This window comes from Candoia aspera, chromosome 1, assembly GCF_035149785.1.
Source record: "Candoia aspera isolate rCanAsp1 chromosome 1, rCanAsp1.hap2, whole genome shotgun sequence".
Lineage (NCBI taxonomy): Eukaryota > Metazoa > Chordata > Lepidosauria > Squamata > Boidae > Candoia > Candoia aspera.
The window spans coordinates 151,602,590-151,619,970 of record NC_086153.1 but is presented as its reverse complement, the minus strand read 5'-3'; the positions used below and the strand labels follow the sequence as shown (position 1 = coordinate 151,619,970).

At 38.1% G+C, this 17,381-nt stretch overlaps 1 protein-coding gene across 1 annotated transcript; it reads left to right on the top strand.

Moving 5' to 3' along the window:
• The first annotated feature begins 1,627 nt into the window (after positions 1-1,627).
• TRMT6 (tRNA methyltransferase 6 non-catalytic subunit) lies at positions 1,628-13,168 on the top strand. The gene is made up of 11 exons (XM_063315980.1): positions 1,628-1,802; positions 3,880-4,004; positions 5,032-5,141; positions 6,143-6,234; positions 6,328-6,411; positions 8,437-8,561; positions 9,768-10,114; positions 10,597-10,682; positions 11,531-11,633; positions 11,711-11,797; positions 12,347-13,168. The coding sequence occupies exons 1-11, from the start codon at positions 1,696-1,698 to the stop codon at positions 12,497-12,499; spliced, it is 1,419 nt and encodes a 472-aa protein (XP_063172050.1). The 5' UTR covers positions 1,628-1,695; the 3' UTR covers positions 12,500-13,168.
• Positions 13,169-17,381: the final 4,213 nt, after the last annotated feature.

The window sequence follows — 17,381 nt, the reverse complement described above, 5'->3', positions numbered from 1 at the left end:
ATGCGTGGACTTCAACTCCCAGAATTTCCTATTACGAAATGCTCGCTGGGGAATTCTGGGAGTTGAAGTCCATACGTCTTAAAGTTTCCGAAGTTGGGAAACACTGGCTTAACACTCCAGTGAGCGCACGTAGACGTACTTCTTGCTGACTTGGAAGAAAGGAGTCACGTCCCTTCTCTCGCTGGAGAGAGACTTAAGAAGCTTGAGTTTCGAGAGAGAATCCTCCCTCCATTTGACTGGACTACACATTTGACTGGACTACAGGCAGCGAAAATACGAGCAGCCTGCTGTAATGGAGCTGGGGCCCCAGACGACCTGACTACTGGGGAAGGACGTAGTTTAGCCACGCTGTATAATCACGTTTCTCCCTTGTTGGGTTCCTATGACACTGCGGCTGCAATTATCCTGGGATGACTTCTTGCATTCTACTCAAGTAAATAAAGGGTTAAACGGTACGCTTCCTTAGGAGGAGAGCGGGACAGGAAAAGTGGGGAGAGGTGTGAGAAAAGGAGCTTCGGCAAAAGGGAAAAGGAGACGATCAGTAGATAGAAAAGAGATTGATACGTACTCCTTCTGAAAAAATAATTCTGCAGTAAGCATGAAGTTCTGTACCTCTAAGCAGAAACCAATTCCCATATTATCCGCAATGTTATTGTTAAATAAAGTTTTCACTGTTTAAAAACGGCTGGTGCTGAGAGAACATAATCCGACCAGACACCCTGTTATCAGAAAACGTTGATAAAAGAGGAAATAAACTTTAATAAACTAAATAAATAAATTTTAAAATATATGATCCTACCGTGTTGTGCCAATGCAGCTGATATGTCATCGATTCCCTTCCCAATAGCCCTACCACAGCGCAAAAGAGATTCCCTTCTGTTTCTCTTACTAGCCAGAGTCTGCTTTGTTTTTTAAGTTTTTATATGACCTTTATGCTTCCTGGCAAGTTAAGCCTCTCCTGGGGCAAGGTGGGGTGGGGTGGACGAATTGAAGCGGTATTTTGAATGGAGCAAACCAATGATCGGACTCTAGGGCGAATGCTGTTAAAATATGGACACATCTATCTGTTCTTTCGCACTGTGATTAAAAAAAGAACACAATCGTCTTTTCATACTTTTAAAAAAAAAAAGAACATTTAGCACACGAATTGATTATGTGCCATAGCAACGTTGTAACACTGACTTCTTCGCGTCCAGCCCGAAATGGGTGTTGTATAAAGGGAGCCCGAAGGTCCAGCAATATAAATTAAATTAGCAATCTTCTCTTTTTCTACCTCTACGTTGTAAACTAGAAAAGAGTTTCTACATAAAGATGTCAAAGTATAGAGCGGCCATACCATAGAGCAGCCATACCAATCCTACGAAAAGAAATCGCTAAGCGTGCAAGAGAGTCGCCGGCGACTGTAGTTGCCCGTTTTTACCGTTCATTCAGACTCCTTTCACGTTGCCACTAAGGCACCAGTCACGATCAATATGGTGCTAGCACCTCTCTATCCCTCGATCTCTATGATGAAATCCCAATCAGACAAACCGCTCCTCAGAAGAGAGGAAGCGAAGCGGCTTGCGTGGTTCGTGCTTTTGGAGAAAACCGGAAGTCGGCCTTTCCTGAGTTGGCGCATGCACACTTGGTTTTTCCCCCGCTGCGTCGTGCCATGGCGTGAGGTCTTTCGAAGGGGTGCGTGGGGGTTCATCCGCCATGGAGGTCGCTCAGCGGTCGGCTTCTCCCCATGTAATCTGCGAGGGAGACTGGGCTGTTCTCAAGCGGGACGACGTGTTCAAAGCGGTCGCCGTGGTGAAGCGAAGGTGAGCCTCCTGTTGGGGTGGAGCGGAAGGGGACGACCGGCACCCCTTCTTCGCCTTCTGCAGCCCTCTGTTTCATTCGGCTTCTTTTCTAGGGGAAGTCCGTTGCTGGAACTGGCCTTTCCATTGTCCCTCATGCCTGGACAGGAGGGTTACCCCGTGCATATCCTCCAGCCTATTGGTTATTATAACCAATAATAAGCTATTAAACCTGTTGGTTTCTTGATTTTTTTTCCTTCTCAGGACCCCTTTCACTTTTGAAAATTATGGAGGACCCCAAAAGTACTTTTGTTTGTATGGGTTATAATAATCGATATTTACCGTATGAAAAATTAAAATGGACGCATTCGCTGTGGCTATTGCTTCTCACGATTGTTTGTCGGGATTTTAATATTGTATCTTTAAGAACAGGCTGGCAAATCATTTTGATTTCGCAGACCCCTGAGAGGGTCTTGGGGGACGCCCAGGGGTCCTCGGACCACACTTTAAGAAAAAAGTATTTAAAGTCCTAGTTCGTGCTACTGAGCAGAAGCTTGTATGTCTCAGTGCTTGGGAATGGGCTAACTTACAGAATTCGTCCAAAATCCAGGACCATGACTCCCATTTGGCAAATTTTATAAAACATTTTATGACATAAAAATTATCATAAAACATTTTATGACATAATACAAAATGTCATAAAACATCGCCTGTGGTCAAATCCTGATGTTTGACTGGGTTATACAGTTCAACTTTAGCTACTTTCAAGGCAGATACATCTCTGAATATCTCCCTGAATTTTTAAGAACTTTTCCAGTGAAGTCAGTACATTAGAAGCTCTGCCATTGTTGAAGGCATTGAGGAATCTGGTAAGGAATCTCTGAAACAATGACCCAACGGGTCACGGGTTGTCTAGTTACAGTTACAAATAAACACCAGTTCAGAACTTCCTACCCAGACTGCAATATCCTTTGGCAAGATTTGCCATTATCATCTAAGTAATTGTTCCTTCTGAAAAGGGTACTTCTTTTTTTTAAAAAAAACTCAGTATTTCCAAAGCCTCCTTAGGAGGTAGGTGCTGTCAAACTACACACAGGCTCATGATTTTTTCAGAGGGCTGCAAATATCTTTAGAAGAATCCTTAACTTAGAAGAGCTGAACTCAGCTATAATTTAACTTCTTGAGGATTTTATTTAAGGTAAAAATGGGAGGTTGGGATGGTTGCTAGGAGAAGAAGACTTTGTGGTTATGACTGAATTATGCAGATTCCACAGAAACATAAGTATTATTCAGTCATAATAAGAGAAAGTGGTGTGTGGGAAAGAAGGGACTGCACTTGCCAGCCTTATCTCTTCACCTCCCTATCTGAGTAGGAGGGTATGAAGATTTCATTGGAATGAGCTGAAGGCTCCACACAGCAGGGAATTGTGGTGTGAGGTTTTTAATGGCATGATGGGTTCTGTTTGCACTTACACGTGGAGTTCTTTATTCTGTGTGCCTGACAGTTTTTCAGGGGTGAAAAAAACAACTACCTCAACCTATATCTTTGAAAATATAAAATCCATTGGTAACTCAAACCAATTATCATCCTTAGGTGAAACACACGTGACAGTAGTAGAAAGAAATGATAATTTTCACATTAATGAATATGGAAACAGTTTTAAGAAGTGTGTTATATTAAAAAGCTAATAAGATTTTTTTTTAATTGGAAGAAATAATGCTGTTCTAATGGAGTTTCAATCTTCTTGAAAGGAGCAGCATTGTTCTTTGAATTGTGAGAGGACTGAACCTCATCTCTGGATTGGCAGTGGAGTTTCCCAGGTTGAGAGTGCTGAGGGAGTAACTTGTTGCCTTGAGAGAGAGTCAAAAGAGGCTTGAGAATTCTGGCCCTCATGACAGTCATGGTCTTATCCCAGGTTATCATAGGCACAACTCATATGGGAGGCTGCATCTGGTTTCTGGTTTTCATTTGTTTGCACTTGAAACTGGAGTTGAATATACTGCGACATGTCTGGCATTTTATTTCTTTTTTTAGGTTTTGGGTCATGAACATTGCTGGGTTCTATGTTTCTAATTGATTTATCAATGCTTTTGTTTTCAGAAAAATTATTTTTGAAAAACAGTGGTTCTGCCTAGATAATGCCATTGGGCATGTTTATGGAACAGCATTTGAAGTGACTAGTGGTGGTAGTCTTCAGCCAAAGAGGTTAGAAGAAATTAATCCAGGTATGAAGCAGCTAGAAATTATTCAGACAGTGGAAGTATGGAATGTGTGTATATTATAATCCTGATGCTTTTCTATAGTTCTGATACTTTTCCTGAAAAAAAGGACAGTATGGGGAGGAGGAACAAGGGACATATCTTAGTTACAGCTTTCAATCTAGGTTCTTTCTTTTATACGTGTGATAATACCTGCAGCATAGGAGATTTTTATCAGCAAGAAGTAAGTTCTTCTGAACAAGAAGTAAGTTCTTACATTGGTGGCAAGAAACTCCAATAAGACTCTCTGCCTCTCTTACAGATATTCAATGAATAATTGGCAAGGCTGTAAACTGAGGGAACATTCTTTCATCTTTGGTGAAAATGTGGTAGATTTTTGGAAGAAAGTTTTTAATGTAATGTATATAACTAAATAGAAGATTGGACTCAACGTTAGATTTATCAGATATATTTGATGGTCAGAACAAAAAGTTACAAAGTAAAAAACATGAAATGTCTACTTTTAACAGCTAAATTAATTATTAATAAACAATGAAAATACCTAAATAATATCCCAATTATAGATCTTGGTAAGATCTGGTTTATAGCATTTACTTGAGAAAGTTTTCATTGCTTGACAGTGCAAATTAGCAAATCATGATTCCTTGAGGAGCAGTGCGATTTTATGGTTTATATAAGAGATAAGCATCCTTACAATGGCCTATGTGAGAAATTATGGGCAAGTTAAAATATACTAGCATCATTTAAATGTTAAATTTAATCAAGAAATTTTTTTAAAATCATCTCATTTGACAAAAAACAAACAGAAGCACCAGTTGAGTGAAAGGAAGCTACAGTAACTCTTCCCTTTGTCTGATGAACAAGTTTAATTCAATTTAGTTTCCTGTTTTGTCTGTGTTAGATGATTATAGTACCGGTTAAAAATCATCTACGATATTAAATGACACTTTTTAAAAACCTTTAGTAATAGTTCTTATAAGCTTATTGTTTTTCTAAGTAATATTTCACAAATCTATGTTTTTATCTTTTAAAGAAACAAAAGAAGCAGGTACAGATAATCGTAATATAATTGATGATGGAAAATCTCAAAAACTGACTCATGATGATATAAAGGCTTTGAAGGATAAAGGCATTAAAGGACAGGTAATCTTATATCTCACTTGTATGTTACTGCTTCCCTTCTTAAGTGAATACTTTGTGTTTAGAAAGCTATATTGCTAGGAACAAACTAGAAGAACGTGAACCAGTGTAGTGTAGTGATTAAAGTTTTAGACTTGAACTGAGGAAACACCGATTTGAGTCCCTGCTCAACTGAAAAAAATCACTGGATGACTTTGGACCAGTCGGTGTCTTTCAGCCCAATTTATGCATCAGAGTGTTGGCTAGAACCCCATGGATGCTACATTTTGCTTCCAGAGCAAAAACAGGGTATAAATCTAATAAGAAAAGGGAAGTTGCCTTTCTATACTAAATACCAGCAGCTCTTTTAAAAGTCTCGGAGAACTGAAGGATTGAAGCTGGGACTTATTTCATGTAAAGTATGAACTTTACAACTCAACTGTATTTCTCTTCTCTGGTTCTTGACTGGATGATGTATTTCATGACCGTAATGTATGGAATGCAAGATCCATTCATGTACCATGAAATGAGTCAGTGGCACTGCTTTTTCTTGGGGCTACATGGTTCTTTGGGTTGTTTATGGCAAAGTGTTGGCTTCATGTTTGCTAGATGCATTACTACACTGAGAATAACCGTATTTCCTACTTTTTGTGTCTGTGTGTGTGTGTGTGTGGTACGCATGTGCCTTCAAGTCAGTGTTGACTCCTGGTAACTGCTGGACCAGTCCCTGCAGTTTTCCTGGCAAGGTTTTTTTTTTCCCCCAGAAGTGGCTTCCCATTTGCTTCCTCCTTGGGGCTGAGAGAGTATGACTGGCCCAAACTCACCCAGCTGGCTTTGTGCCTAAGGCGGGATTAGAACTCATAGTCTCCTGGTTTCTAGCCTGGTACTTTAACCACTACACCAAACTGGCTCTCCTGTTTTCTGATTAGTCACTTTTTGTGTACTGGGGATTTTTTTTTTCTGGTTAACAGAATGCTTTACAAATAGCTATAAAGAACAGAATGATTAACTTATCTTTTTTAAAGGAAATAGTTCAACAGTTGATAGAGAACAGCACCACATTTAGAGACAAAACAGAATTTGCTCAAGATAAATACATCAAAAAAAAGAAAAAAAAGTAAGTTGAATTTTAGAAAACAGAATGTTTACTGAATCCAAATCATAAGTAGCTTTAACACAATTTGTTTTACTTGTGCTGCTTTGCTTACAGATATGAGGCAGTTATTACTATCATAAAACCATCTACTCGTATTCTGTCAACAATGTACTATGCAAGAGAACCAGGAAAGATCAAGTAAGGCTTAATATATTTCAGTTATATGGGAGATCTGTTGAGTTTACCTCTAGCTGTAAATGAGTGGACAAATGTCCTTCCAGCAATGGTCACAGACAGATACAACCAGTGTGTAAAACATGAGATTCTTTTCCTGACAGAATATAGTTTGCAATCATCTGTGGGTGTATGTTTTAAAAAATCACATGAGATTCTGAATAATGGCTATCAATTTTTGTAATATAGAATCTCAGGGTTTAAATTTTGATAATAATGTTAAAACATTAAAATGTTAGGTGCCCCAAGGTCGGCACATGTAACACCTTTGCTACAAGAGCTGCACTGGCTCCCAGTTTGCTTCCAGGTCCAATTCAAGGTGTTGGTCATCACCTTTAAAGCCCTACATGGCATGGGGCCAGGTTACCTGAGGGACCATCTCATCCCTATCACATTGGCCCGTCCCATCCGGTCATGCAGAGAGGGCATGCTACGGACCCCATCTGTAAAGGAATTCCATCTGATGGTGTCCAGGAGGCAGGCCTTCTCTGCAATAGCTCCCGCCCTCTGGAACATTCTTCCCCCAGAGGTGAGACAGGCCCCCTCGCTCCTGGACTTCCGTAAAAAACTTAAAACCTGGTTTTGTCAGCATGCCTGGAGCAGGAAGGGGAATAGGCATTCGTGGGGATGGCTAGCGCCCTAGAATGGCTCTTTATACTCACGGACCAAGATACAATCTTTAGCCATCTGGATTTTATCACATTTTATATTTTTACTGTTTATTTATATTTATGGTTTTTATAATGGTATTGAATTTTAAACTTTGTGTTTGTTGTAAACCACCCAGAATCCCTCCTTTGCGGGGGAGATGGGCAGTGATAAAATTTGATAAATAAATAAAACTCCCAGAGAAAAACGTTCAAGATAAATCTCACTGAAATGTGCACACATTTTGCGGATGAAAGGCAGGTGTTTCTTAGCCTAGTTTTCTTCAGATATTTTCATTTGTAATGGTCTGTGGTCAAGAAATATGAAAGCTATTGTCCAAATAACCTGAAAGGATGGTTTTGGATATAAAGACTTCTGAGAAGTTGTAGGATTTACTTTCTTATTAAATGACAGGTAAACCTTGATGTGTTTTTTTTTCAATTTGCTTAATGCTTAAAAATAAATTTAATAATGCCTTTTCATTTAATTTGTGTCAGTCCATTGATTCCCATTTCTTAGATTCTGATTTTTTCATGGTAATTCTTACTAGTCAGTTAAAACATTAATAGAAGCAACAAAATAAAAGGAGAGACTGAATATATTAGTAATAGATAAGGTATACATTGGTAAAGGATGAGCTGAATTCAGACAGACTTATAACTCATGACCCACAGAAGATTAATTTGAGAATAAAAAGTTTGATGTTGGAACATTAATAATTGTTTGCATTCTTGTTTCAAGAGGCTTACAAAAGCTACCATTCTGTTTCCTCTGTGATCATATATAACAGGCACAAAGTACTGAACAGTATGACAGGAACCATTATGTCATATTCAGCAGTTAGCAATCCTATTCACAGAATGGATTGCTGTTGCCCAACCTGGTAATAGTTATAACTGGACCCTGGAAGAGCACCTTCTCTTTCGCAGTGCCTGCCCTCTGGAATGAAGTTCCCCCAAGTTCCAGATAGCCCCCACTCTGCTGCTGTTCAGAAGCGTGGTGAAGACCTTGTGGTTCACCCAGGCCTTTGACGAGGGAGAGTGAGACCCTTTGCTTCATTCCATCTGGTCTATCACACGCTATCCTTTACTGATTTTATTGTAAATTCTTTGTTTCATTGTTGCAAGCTGTCCAGAGTCATTGGGAGTTGGGTCACATACGGGTTTAATAAATTGTTCTTGTTGTTATTTCTTTACAACCAGCAGAATTTGTATTTGCTGAAGATATAGTTAGAACTAGGAATCTGGTATTTCTAATAAACATAATTTATTGTACTCTAAGAATTTTAAGTCACAACAAAGGTAAAATAGTTTTTTGGGTTTTTTTTCCAAAATGTCCTAGCTATTTGCGGTATGATACTCTAGCCCAGATGTTAACTTGGGGAAATGTTCATGCTGGCAGCAAGATGATAGTAATGGAAACCTGTGCAGGATTGGTGCTGGGAGCTGTAATGGAACGAATGGGAGGTGAGAACAGCAAAATATAATGTATACAACTGGGAGTGGGAGTTGTAATGGGAGTGTGAATATTTAATAGTAATGTTTCTATGGTAGCATGTGCATTTTATTCTAAAACTAGGATTTTTTTTTTACATTTAAGATAGATTAGTAGCTTCCCAAGCAAAGCATTCATTACAAAATATAAAGACCCAAGAGAAGTAGAGAAATAAGATGCTTTTGAAAAACATAACATGCTTCTGAAAAACAGGAGAAAAGCATTTTCTCCTCCCACTTCATGTACTTTTGTAAATAAGCAGATAAAGGAAAATCTCTGTAATTGTGGTTATAGCTATTGCTTGTTAGAAGCATTCACTGAATTTAGCTTGAAGAGCTAGTCAAGATGTGGCTGCTTGGGTAAATCTGCTGGAATTTTTTATTTGCTTCTCTTGACTGTTTTTGCCCCATTCCATTTTATAAATGACTTTGGAACTCAGCTGAGCTTCAGAACACCTTTGCTAGACAGCATGGGAAATCAGGGAAGGCAGATGCTCTAATACAAAAACTCAACAACTTTCTGGATGGCCAAGTTTGTGAAAGTGGGCCTGAGCAAGTTCAAATAATCTTCCACTTGCCCTTAGCAATGTGAACTGAAATCACCTGTAGATGCTTGTGTACAGCTCCACATTCTTTGGATTTTCATCATATGAATAATGCATTTTTTACACAGATGAATGTGTTAGATAACCAGTTTTGAAAAACATACTTTAAGATGATGTGAATGTCTGTAAATGACACCTGTTTTCTTTCATGCAGTCACTATTGTATTTGAGGCAGAATACTTTGTTTAGAGCAGCTTTTCTCAACTTTTTGACCCTGGAGGAACCCTTGAAATATTTTTCAGGCCTAAGGGAACCCCTGCACATTCAGGCCCAAATATAGGCCAGAAGTTACAAAATTATTATATTTGTTTCATGTGTAGGTATGTATATATGCATTAAAAGGGTTCTTAAACTAAAAATAAAGAATGAGACTTACCTCTTTAATGTGAAGTTGCCTGAATTTGAAATAGTTTTTTAAATAAATCACGATCTCCCAGGGAACCCCTGGTGACCTCTCATGGAACCCTAGGGTTCCACAGAACCCTGGTTGAGAAACCCTGGTTTACAGCGTCACAGCGTATTGGTATGAATCTAGCTTATGCTCGCTGTATTTGACTCTGATCCATTCTTGCAGGTTACGGATCCATTGTTCAAATATATCCAGGAGAAGGACCTGTTAGAGCAGCCACAAGTTGTTTTGGATTTCCTACATCTTTTTTTAATACTCTCTCTGAGTTCCCCCTCAGCAAAGTGGGCAGCGTTCTCTCTGGAACATTTTCTTTAACGTCATTGCCTTCAGAGTCTGAAGGGAATACACCAGTGGCAGATGACAGAAACGGGTCAGGGGAGGACAAGAAACTTTCCATACCAGGAGTAGATATTGAATGTAGTCTTGAGATAGCTATGGAGAGCAGTCAACCTGAAGATCAAGAAATAGTGGAAGTTACATTGGATGCACTTGACGATAAAGCCAAGGGAACAGTAAGATCCTACTATTTTGTTGACAGTTTAAAACTTAATTAAACAACTGAGCGCATTGCTATTTAAATAAGTATGTTTCTCAACCCAAAGAATCACATCGCAACATTTGCCCCTCAGTTATTAAATGAATGGTTACTCTGTTATGCTTGTCTATGTTACATATTAATTGCAAGGCAATTAGGACGTAAGATACTTTGCTTTTTGGCAGTAGTGTTTAACACAAGTACATTTTTTAAAGTTTAGCAAAATATTTAATCGTTTAAAATATTTCAAGTTGAAGTACCAGAATACATTTTGTCTTTTTTAACAATCCTACTTTATCTTTCAAATAGAACTTTAAATTTGAGAGAGAAATTAGAAAATTAAGCCCAAAGCAGCCTGTAAATATTGTGTGTATTTTTGCAAAATACTACAGAAATAAAGGTTTTTATAACTTCTCTAGTTCTTAAAAACACTTAACCTGAATTTATACATATTTTTAGACACATGACAAACAAAAGAAACAAGAGGAAAAGAGGAGAAAGCTGATAGAAGCTGCTGCTTTATTGAAAAACAAGGATGCTGATGGGTGAGACACTTTCTGATGTCATATTGAAAATGTCCAGAAATATCTTGTTTTGTACTTGCTTTCAAAACAGAATTTGCCATTTAAAAAAGAATGTAATTGGATGTTAGTAGTTCATGGTTTGTGAATGAGGGGTAATTGTCTGTTTAGCCTGAAGCTTAAAGCCAAGGCTCAGCCCTCTCTGGGTTTTCCCTTTTCATTAGTCTGTTAAATTTCTGTGTTAGATCAAAAGATTCTGTAAGTGGCCAAAATATTTTCAGCACTAAAAGAATGACAACAACCCATACCAATTATTCCTATGACAGAGGGGATTACCAGCACATCAGCTGTGATGAATGGCTCAGCCTATCTATAGTATTAACTATAAAACTACTTATATTAGTATAAGGAAAATAACCAATGCATTGAAGGATAATGGTTGAGGAAATTCATGAAAAGTTTATTTTCTAATCCCTTCCTGTGGTTACCTGCATCTGAGAAAACCCCCTCTAATGTGGCCCTCCTTAACGTGGGTGTTGCTGATCAGGGCAGCAAAATTTCCTCAAATTTTGACAAACCTCCACCTGGTTTTACAATACAGACACCACCACCACCATGGCTTGCAGCCTTTTCCCTCCATGACTTTTAGATTTAATCTGGGTTCCAGACTGTTTTTATATGTGTGTACAAACATATTTCTACTTCTTTAGAAAAGAGTTGATAATCCTCAAACCACACCAGCTTAGTGGTAAAAACATGAATGAAAGGAAATAAGCTTTGCCAGACTTTCTGATTCATTTTCATAGCCAAAAAGTAACAGCTTCTTTGATGTTTAGAAATGCAGCTAACCTGTGTCTAACTTTCCATTGCAGTTTAATTGTAGCCAGTCGATTTCATCCAACAAGTTTATTACTCTTGTTGTTAGAGTTGGTAGCTCCTTCAAGGCCTTTTGTTGTCTACTGCCAGTATAAAGAGGTGAACCCAATATATTTTCTTAAGATTTTTTTAAAGATTTTTCAGTAAAGTCATATAACCAGATTTTCTTGTCTTAGCCGCTACTGGAATGTTATACAAAACTGAGAGAGAAAGGTGGCGTCGTTAATCTGAAACTTTCTGAAACATGGTTACGAAACTATCAGGTAAGAATTACAAATATATGTGTACCATAGAAAATGCAAGTAAGCCAGGGAAATTATTCATCTCTGGTTAAAAAGGGTATGGATATTTGAAATTTTGAAATAATGTGGGGGGAATAGAAAATAGGGGGAGAATAGAATAAAGGGATCATTGTTCAGACTATGCAAAGTAATTTGATATTATTACTATTCTCTTTGATTATCCACTGACAAACTCACCACCAATTGTAGTATCTTACCTTGTTTCATTTTTATTTTTAATGTGTTTTGGTTTGCAATTCTGGTCAGTGACTGTACAAAAAATACTCATTAAATTTGATATCATTAATTCATAACTCATCAATGTAGAATAATGGTTAGAAGTTCATTTTATGAAATTTCTGCAATGTGACAAATCTAAGTGACTTCAAGTGTCTGATTTTTACACTTTTTGGCTAGTGTGTTTGCATGTGTGTGTGTCTCCTTGAAATCTTCTATTGCTGTCGGATCCATGAGCCTCACAGAAGGCAACAGTTACATAGCTTATTTGCTATTTCTTATTTTTTTGTAAAGATCTTGCCGGATCGAAGTCATCCCAAATTGATTATGAGTGGTGGCGGTGGGTATCTACTGACAGGCATCACTGTTAGAAATGAAAGCATAAATACCAGTGACTGCTTAGAAGAGCCATTTTCTAAAAAGCGTAAGCTTCAAGAACACCATTAATGCTTCAAAAAAATCACTGTTGTGTTCTGTTGCTAACTGTATTTAAAGGCACAGAGGAATGCACTTTGTTTTCCGTTTGCAGCCAAAAGTTCTTTTTTTTAAATAAGACTGTCAGATTCAGCCAGATGTTGGAATTTTTTATTGTCATTCCAGACTCAGGTAGTTCCCATAACTATGGAATAAAGCTTTAGAGGGATAAGATTAAGAATCAGTCTTCCTGGAGATGTTGCAAAACTTGACTGAAAGTCCAGCTCTGTTCTGTTCCAGAATTTTGTTTTGAACTCAAAACCCACGTTCTCACAAATCCCATTGCCATTTCTTTTCGTTACAAAAGTTCTATCTACTTCCTATTTCAGTTCTTAAACTTAAAATCAAGGGTGTTTTTTTTTACTAAGTGAAATGAATGTTTCAAAATGATGTCGTATCATTATCAATGAGAAAGACAAGACTGTTGTTAGACTATTGTATGTTTTAACAGTTCTGAATTTCAAAAACAAGCAAACATCAGGTATTACTCTGGAAATGTTAAAGTTCTGCTAGTCTGTTTTCACTTACACTTTTTTTAAAAAAAGAAAAGCTGGTTTCCATCTTTTTAACATGTGATAACTTTATATTTTTATGTGGAGTTTTTAAATCTGTAAATCTGCATTTCAATAAATTAAAAGATTATTTTGTAGTACATGAGTTATTTTTTCTTCTAAGCGAGAAAGGATTGTTAAAGTAGCAAGCCTTCTGGATACAATCAAAAAGTGTTTCCACTACCTGCTCTCAAGGTTTCCAATGTGCCCGCTGGCCCCAAAGGTTGGCCTGCCATTGTATTGGACTCTCTGTTGTCTTGTATTTGTGAATTGGCCCCCGGTCACCCAAATTCAAACAAGGTCTAGCCCGATATATATGTCAATAGGGCCCACTGAAGTTCTTGATACATTCTGGGGAATCACAAGACTTAGACCATGGATCATACTTTCCAGTTTTAATTTTGGATCTGTTGCTGCTTTTGCAGCTTGATTTATTCTTTCATTCCTAGCATTTGTACACTGCTTTTTTGAGCTGCCTTGAATGGCCTCAGGTATGGAATGTTAGGATATAAAGCATCTAATAAAGGAAAAAGAGACAGCTCCATTTGAAAGAGATATAAAAGGAGATCCTTGAAATAGCTGGGTTTGATTGAAAGAGCTGCAGACCAGTGTGATGGTCATTCTACATACATGCACTAAATCATCTTTTCCCCACTGAATCCAGATCACAGAGCAACCCTTTATTTACTTACTTACTTACTTACTTTCCCGCCTTTATTATTCTTATAAATAACGCAAGGCAGTGAATATACCTGATACTCCTTCCTCCTCCTATTTCCCCACAACAACCCTGTGAGGTGAGTTGGGCTAAGAGAGAGGGACTGGCCCAAGGTCACCCAGCCAGCTTTTAATTTAAAATGAAAATCAACAACCAGTCCTTAAGACTTGGTTTCCCCCCAAGCATTTGGGACCAGTTGAGTGACATTCCCCTTTGGTTGTTTTTATTATGGTGCTTGATTACAGCTTTATATTCTGTATTTATACAGTGTATGTTTTAATGTTTTATGGTTCTTTTTCGGTTTGTTTTTTGTTGTTGGACACTGCCTGGAATCACATTGTTTGAGCAGCCTTATAAATCTGGTAAATAAATAAACAAACCCTTGTAGAGGAAGGCTGGGAAGTTTTTTGTTTGTTTCTCTTTTGGGAGAAAGGGATCTGGTTACCCATTTGACCAAAATAAAACTGATCCCCCTCTTCCAGTTCTGCCCACATTTGAAAATACCAATGCACATACAAAAATTCCTACAAAAACCTATGAAAAAATTATTTGAAAATCCAGCCCCCACTTGGCTGCATCGTCACCACATCCACTGCAGCTCTTGGTTTGCTAAAAAGTTAAATTAAGCAGCGCCTGGGGTAACAATGCTTCCTGTGCCACGAAACTTGGTCGTGCTAACTATGTCACTAGAAAGTATCACAGCAAGACTGCAAAAGCACAGAATGCTTTGGGTGCAAGACGTTACGTTCTAGCCTGAGTTTTGCTTTTTTTTCATATCAGCATAGAAAATCTTGCTGCATTAGAATGTATATAGTTTCACAAAGCAATTTAAATATTTGAGCTTTGGTGTTGGAGAAGATTCCTGAGAATACCTAAGACAGCCAAGAAAACAAACCGATGGATCGTCAAACAGATCAACCCAGAGTTCTCACTCGAGGCACAAATGACCAGGCTTAAATTATCCTACTTCAGACACATGATGCAAAGACCCAGCTCTCTGGAGAAGGCTCTGATGCTGGGAAAGGTGGAAAGAAAGAGAAGAAGAGAACAATCAGCAAGGTGGATGGACGCGGGTACAGTTGCAGCGGGTGCATCATTGGAAGACCTGAAAGACCAGGTTAAGGACTGATTATCACAGAGAAAATCTGTCTGTGTGGTCATGAAAAGTAGACCCTGACTTGATGGCACATAATCAAAAGCTTTTCTCTCATTGGTTAACATAGGTAAAGGGCTCAAGCATTATGCAAATATTTTTAGTAGCCAGACTAGAATAGCATGCTAAGTCTTGGTCCCATGTATGATGTTACCTAACTTGAAAGCATTTCAGCAGAATGGAAAATCCTGTGGTGGTCTAGTTTCAGATAACAGTGAAATCTATGGTGCAATCTAACACCTGAAAGTTGTGGCCTGAAAGTTAGAAATGTATGTTTTTTCCCAGCTCAGTTATGAAGATCATTGCTGGCCCTGAACAATGTTGTCTAATCAGTTTCATTAAGCAGTTTGCAAGCATTGAATAGCGTTGGTAAGCTTCTGTGAGACTCGTGTGTAATATAGCCCATTATACCTGAAACTGTTATTACTTTAACAATATTGGGGAGTTGCTCCCCCACGCACTCCATTGATCTCCCAGAGAAAAGGCAGTCTATAAATGCAACCAATGCATAGGTCATGTATCCACTACAGATGCAAAATCACCTTGGAGACACTTGTTTCCTCTGGAAAATACCCAGTGAATCCAGGTTATTAGTTAGCCTACTTTTTCGGAAAGATTCTGAATCTTTCTCAGTTGCATTACAGTATGAAGAAAAATCACTTTGAGATGATGCTACAACCTATTTATTTTGGCCCTGAGAAAGCAGACAGAATATTTATGCTCATGATGTGAAGCACTATTTCCAACACACAGTAGGTGGCAATCCGAGTCAAGAATGGAGCAATGCTAGTGATAATAAATGACCTATGAAAATATCAAGACTGTCTCAGATTGATAGCTAACATGCTTGTCCATGCCTTTGCCTTCCCATGTTTTATATGCCTTTAACTTTTTAAATGTTTCTGTGCCAAGATTAAAGTTTAGTGTCACATCGTTCTCTCATTCCTTATTTTCTCAGGAAGAAAAAAACTCTGGTTTTGGTACCACTTTTAAGTTTATCTAGCTTTATTTTAAGAATCAGAAGATAGTTTTATCTTGCTTAAATTTCTTTAATGGTGACAAGCATCTAAAAATATTTCTAATATATATATATATATATTAGAAATAATTATAATATATATTATAAAAGCCCATAAGCTTGAATTTCTCCAATTCCTTTTTTTTTTTTTTTTTACTATGACGAATCTATTTCCCTATTGCATACAGACATTTTAATTCATGGAATTTAATCCTCATGTCTGTGTTTGTTTACCATCTTTACTGCTCATGTTTTTCTGATGTCATGTTTTTCTGATGTCAGGCTCCGATTCTGCTTCTTCACTGGCTTTCTTTTCTTTGCCTCCATCTCCATCGTGGTGATTTCTTTTATAGTTAGCATCCTCAGTTTCTTTTTCATTCTCATTCTCTTTTTCTTCTTTATGGGCTCTGTCCAAAGCATAAGGAGTCCCATGGGAGGCAATTTGTTGGTTGCTGCTTCCCCCATGTTTTTTCGCCTCCAGGTGCCACTTAGCATCTCCTTCTGCCTGTCTTTTAAACTCTTCTTCACTCACATCTTGTTCTTCCCTCACAGCCCCTTTCGACTGCTTGCTTATTTCTTCTGATTCAGATAAGGTTCGTGGGTCAAGTTCCATGCCTTGGTGTATATTTTGTTCTTTTTGTTTTTGTCGATCACCTGAAACAAATCAAAATGCGCTGTGGATTCTTCACTATGATGCCATTATGTTTCCACTTTCCTTAGTATGGGCTACCTGCCTTCTGTCACTCACTCACTCACTCACTTCCACTTGCCCCTTTTGTGGTCTTAGTAGTTCAGGACCACCCAAAGAGGATCAACAACCGTGGCACATTTTCCTTGGCCGATTATTACCTTATGCATACCTCACAGTGGTCAGTGGTGACTCCATCACTTGCTCACTATTCCTCCAACAGTCCCTCAATTCTCACCTGGCAACAGCCATTCCATCAAGCTGTAGCAAAGAAAGCAAAGGGGCTCTTATATGGGCACTATGGGGAGAAACCAGCAATTTTTGTATCTGTATTCACAGTCTGAATGGACACAGATATTTAACCTGACCTAGAAAGAATCATCTCGCAGAATGCACATGGAGGACTACTTACTCCTTTAAGAGCACCCCCTGTTAGAAGGGTTCTTTCATATGAACGTTTCTCAAGAAGAAGCCTAGGTAAGTTTGCCGCTTTAGTTTGCACTTGGCACCAGAACATGGGAGTCCATATTTTTGATGAATAAGATAATCATTATGATTGTATGTGGGTATGCCTACTCATTCCCCCTTTTTAAACTAAATTTTGCACCAAAACTTTAAACCAAAATTAAATATTAAAATTAAATTAATTAAAATTAAAGCTGATGACTTTAGCTCAACGGCACTCATGACATACTGCCCCCTTTCCGAATAGTGTTCTCCCTCGGGT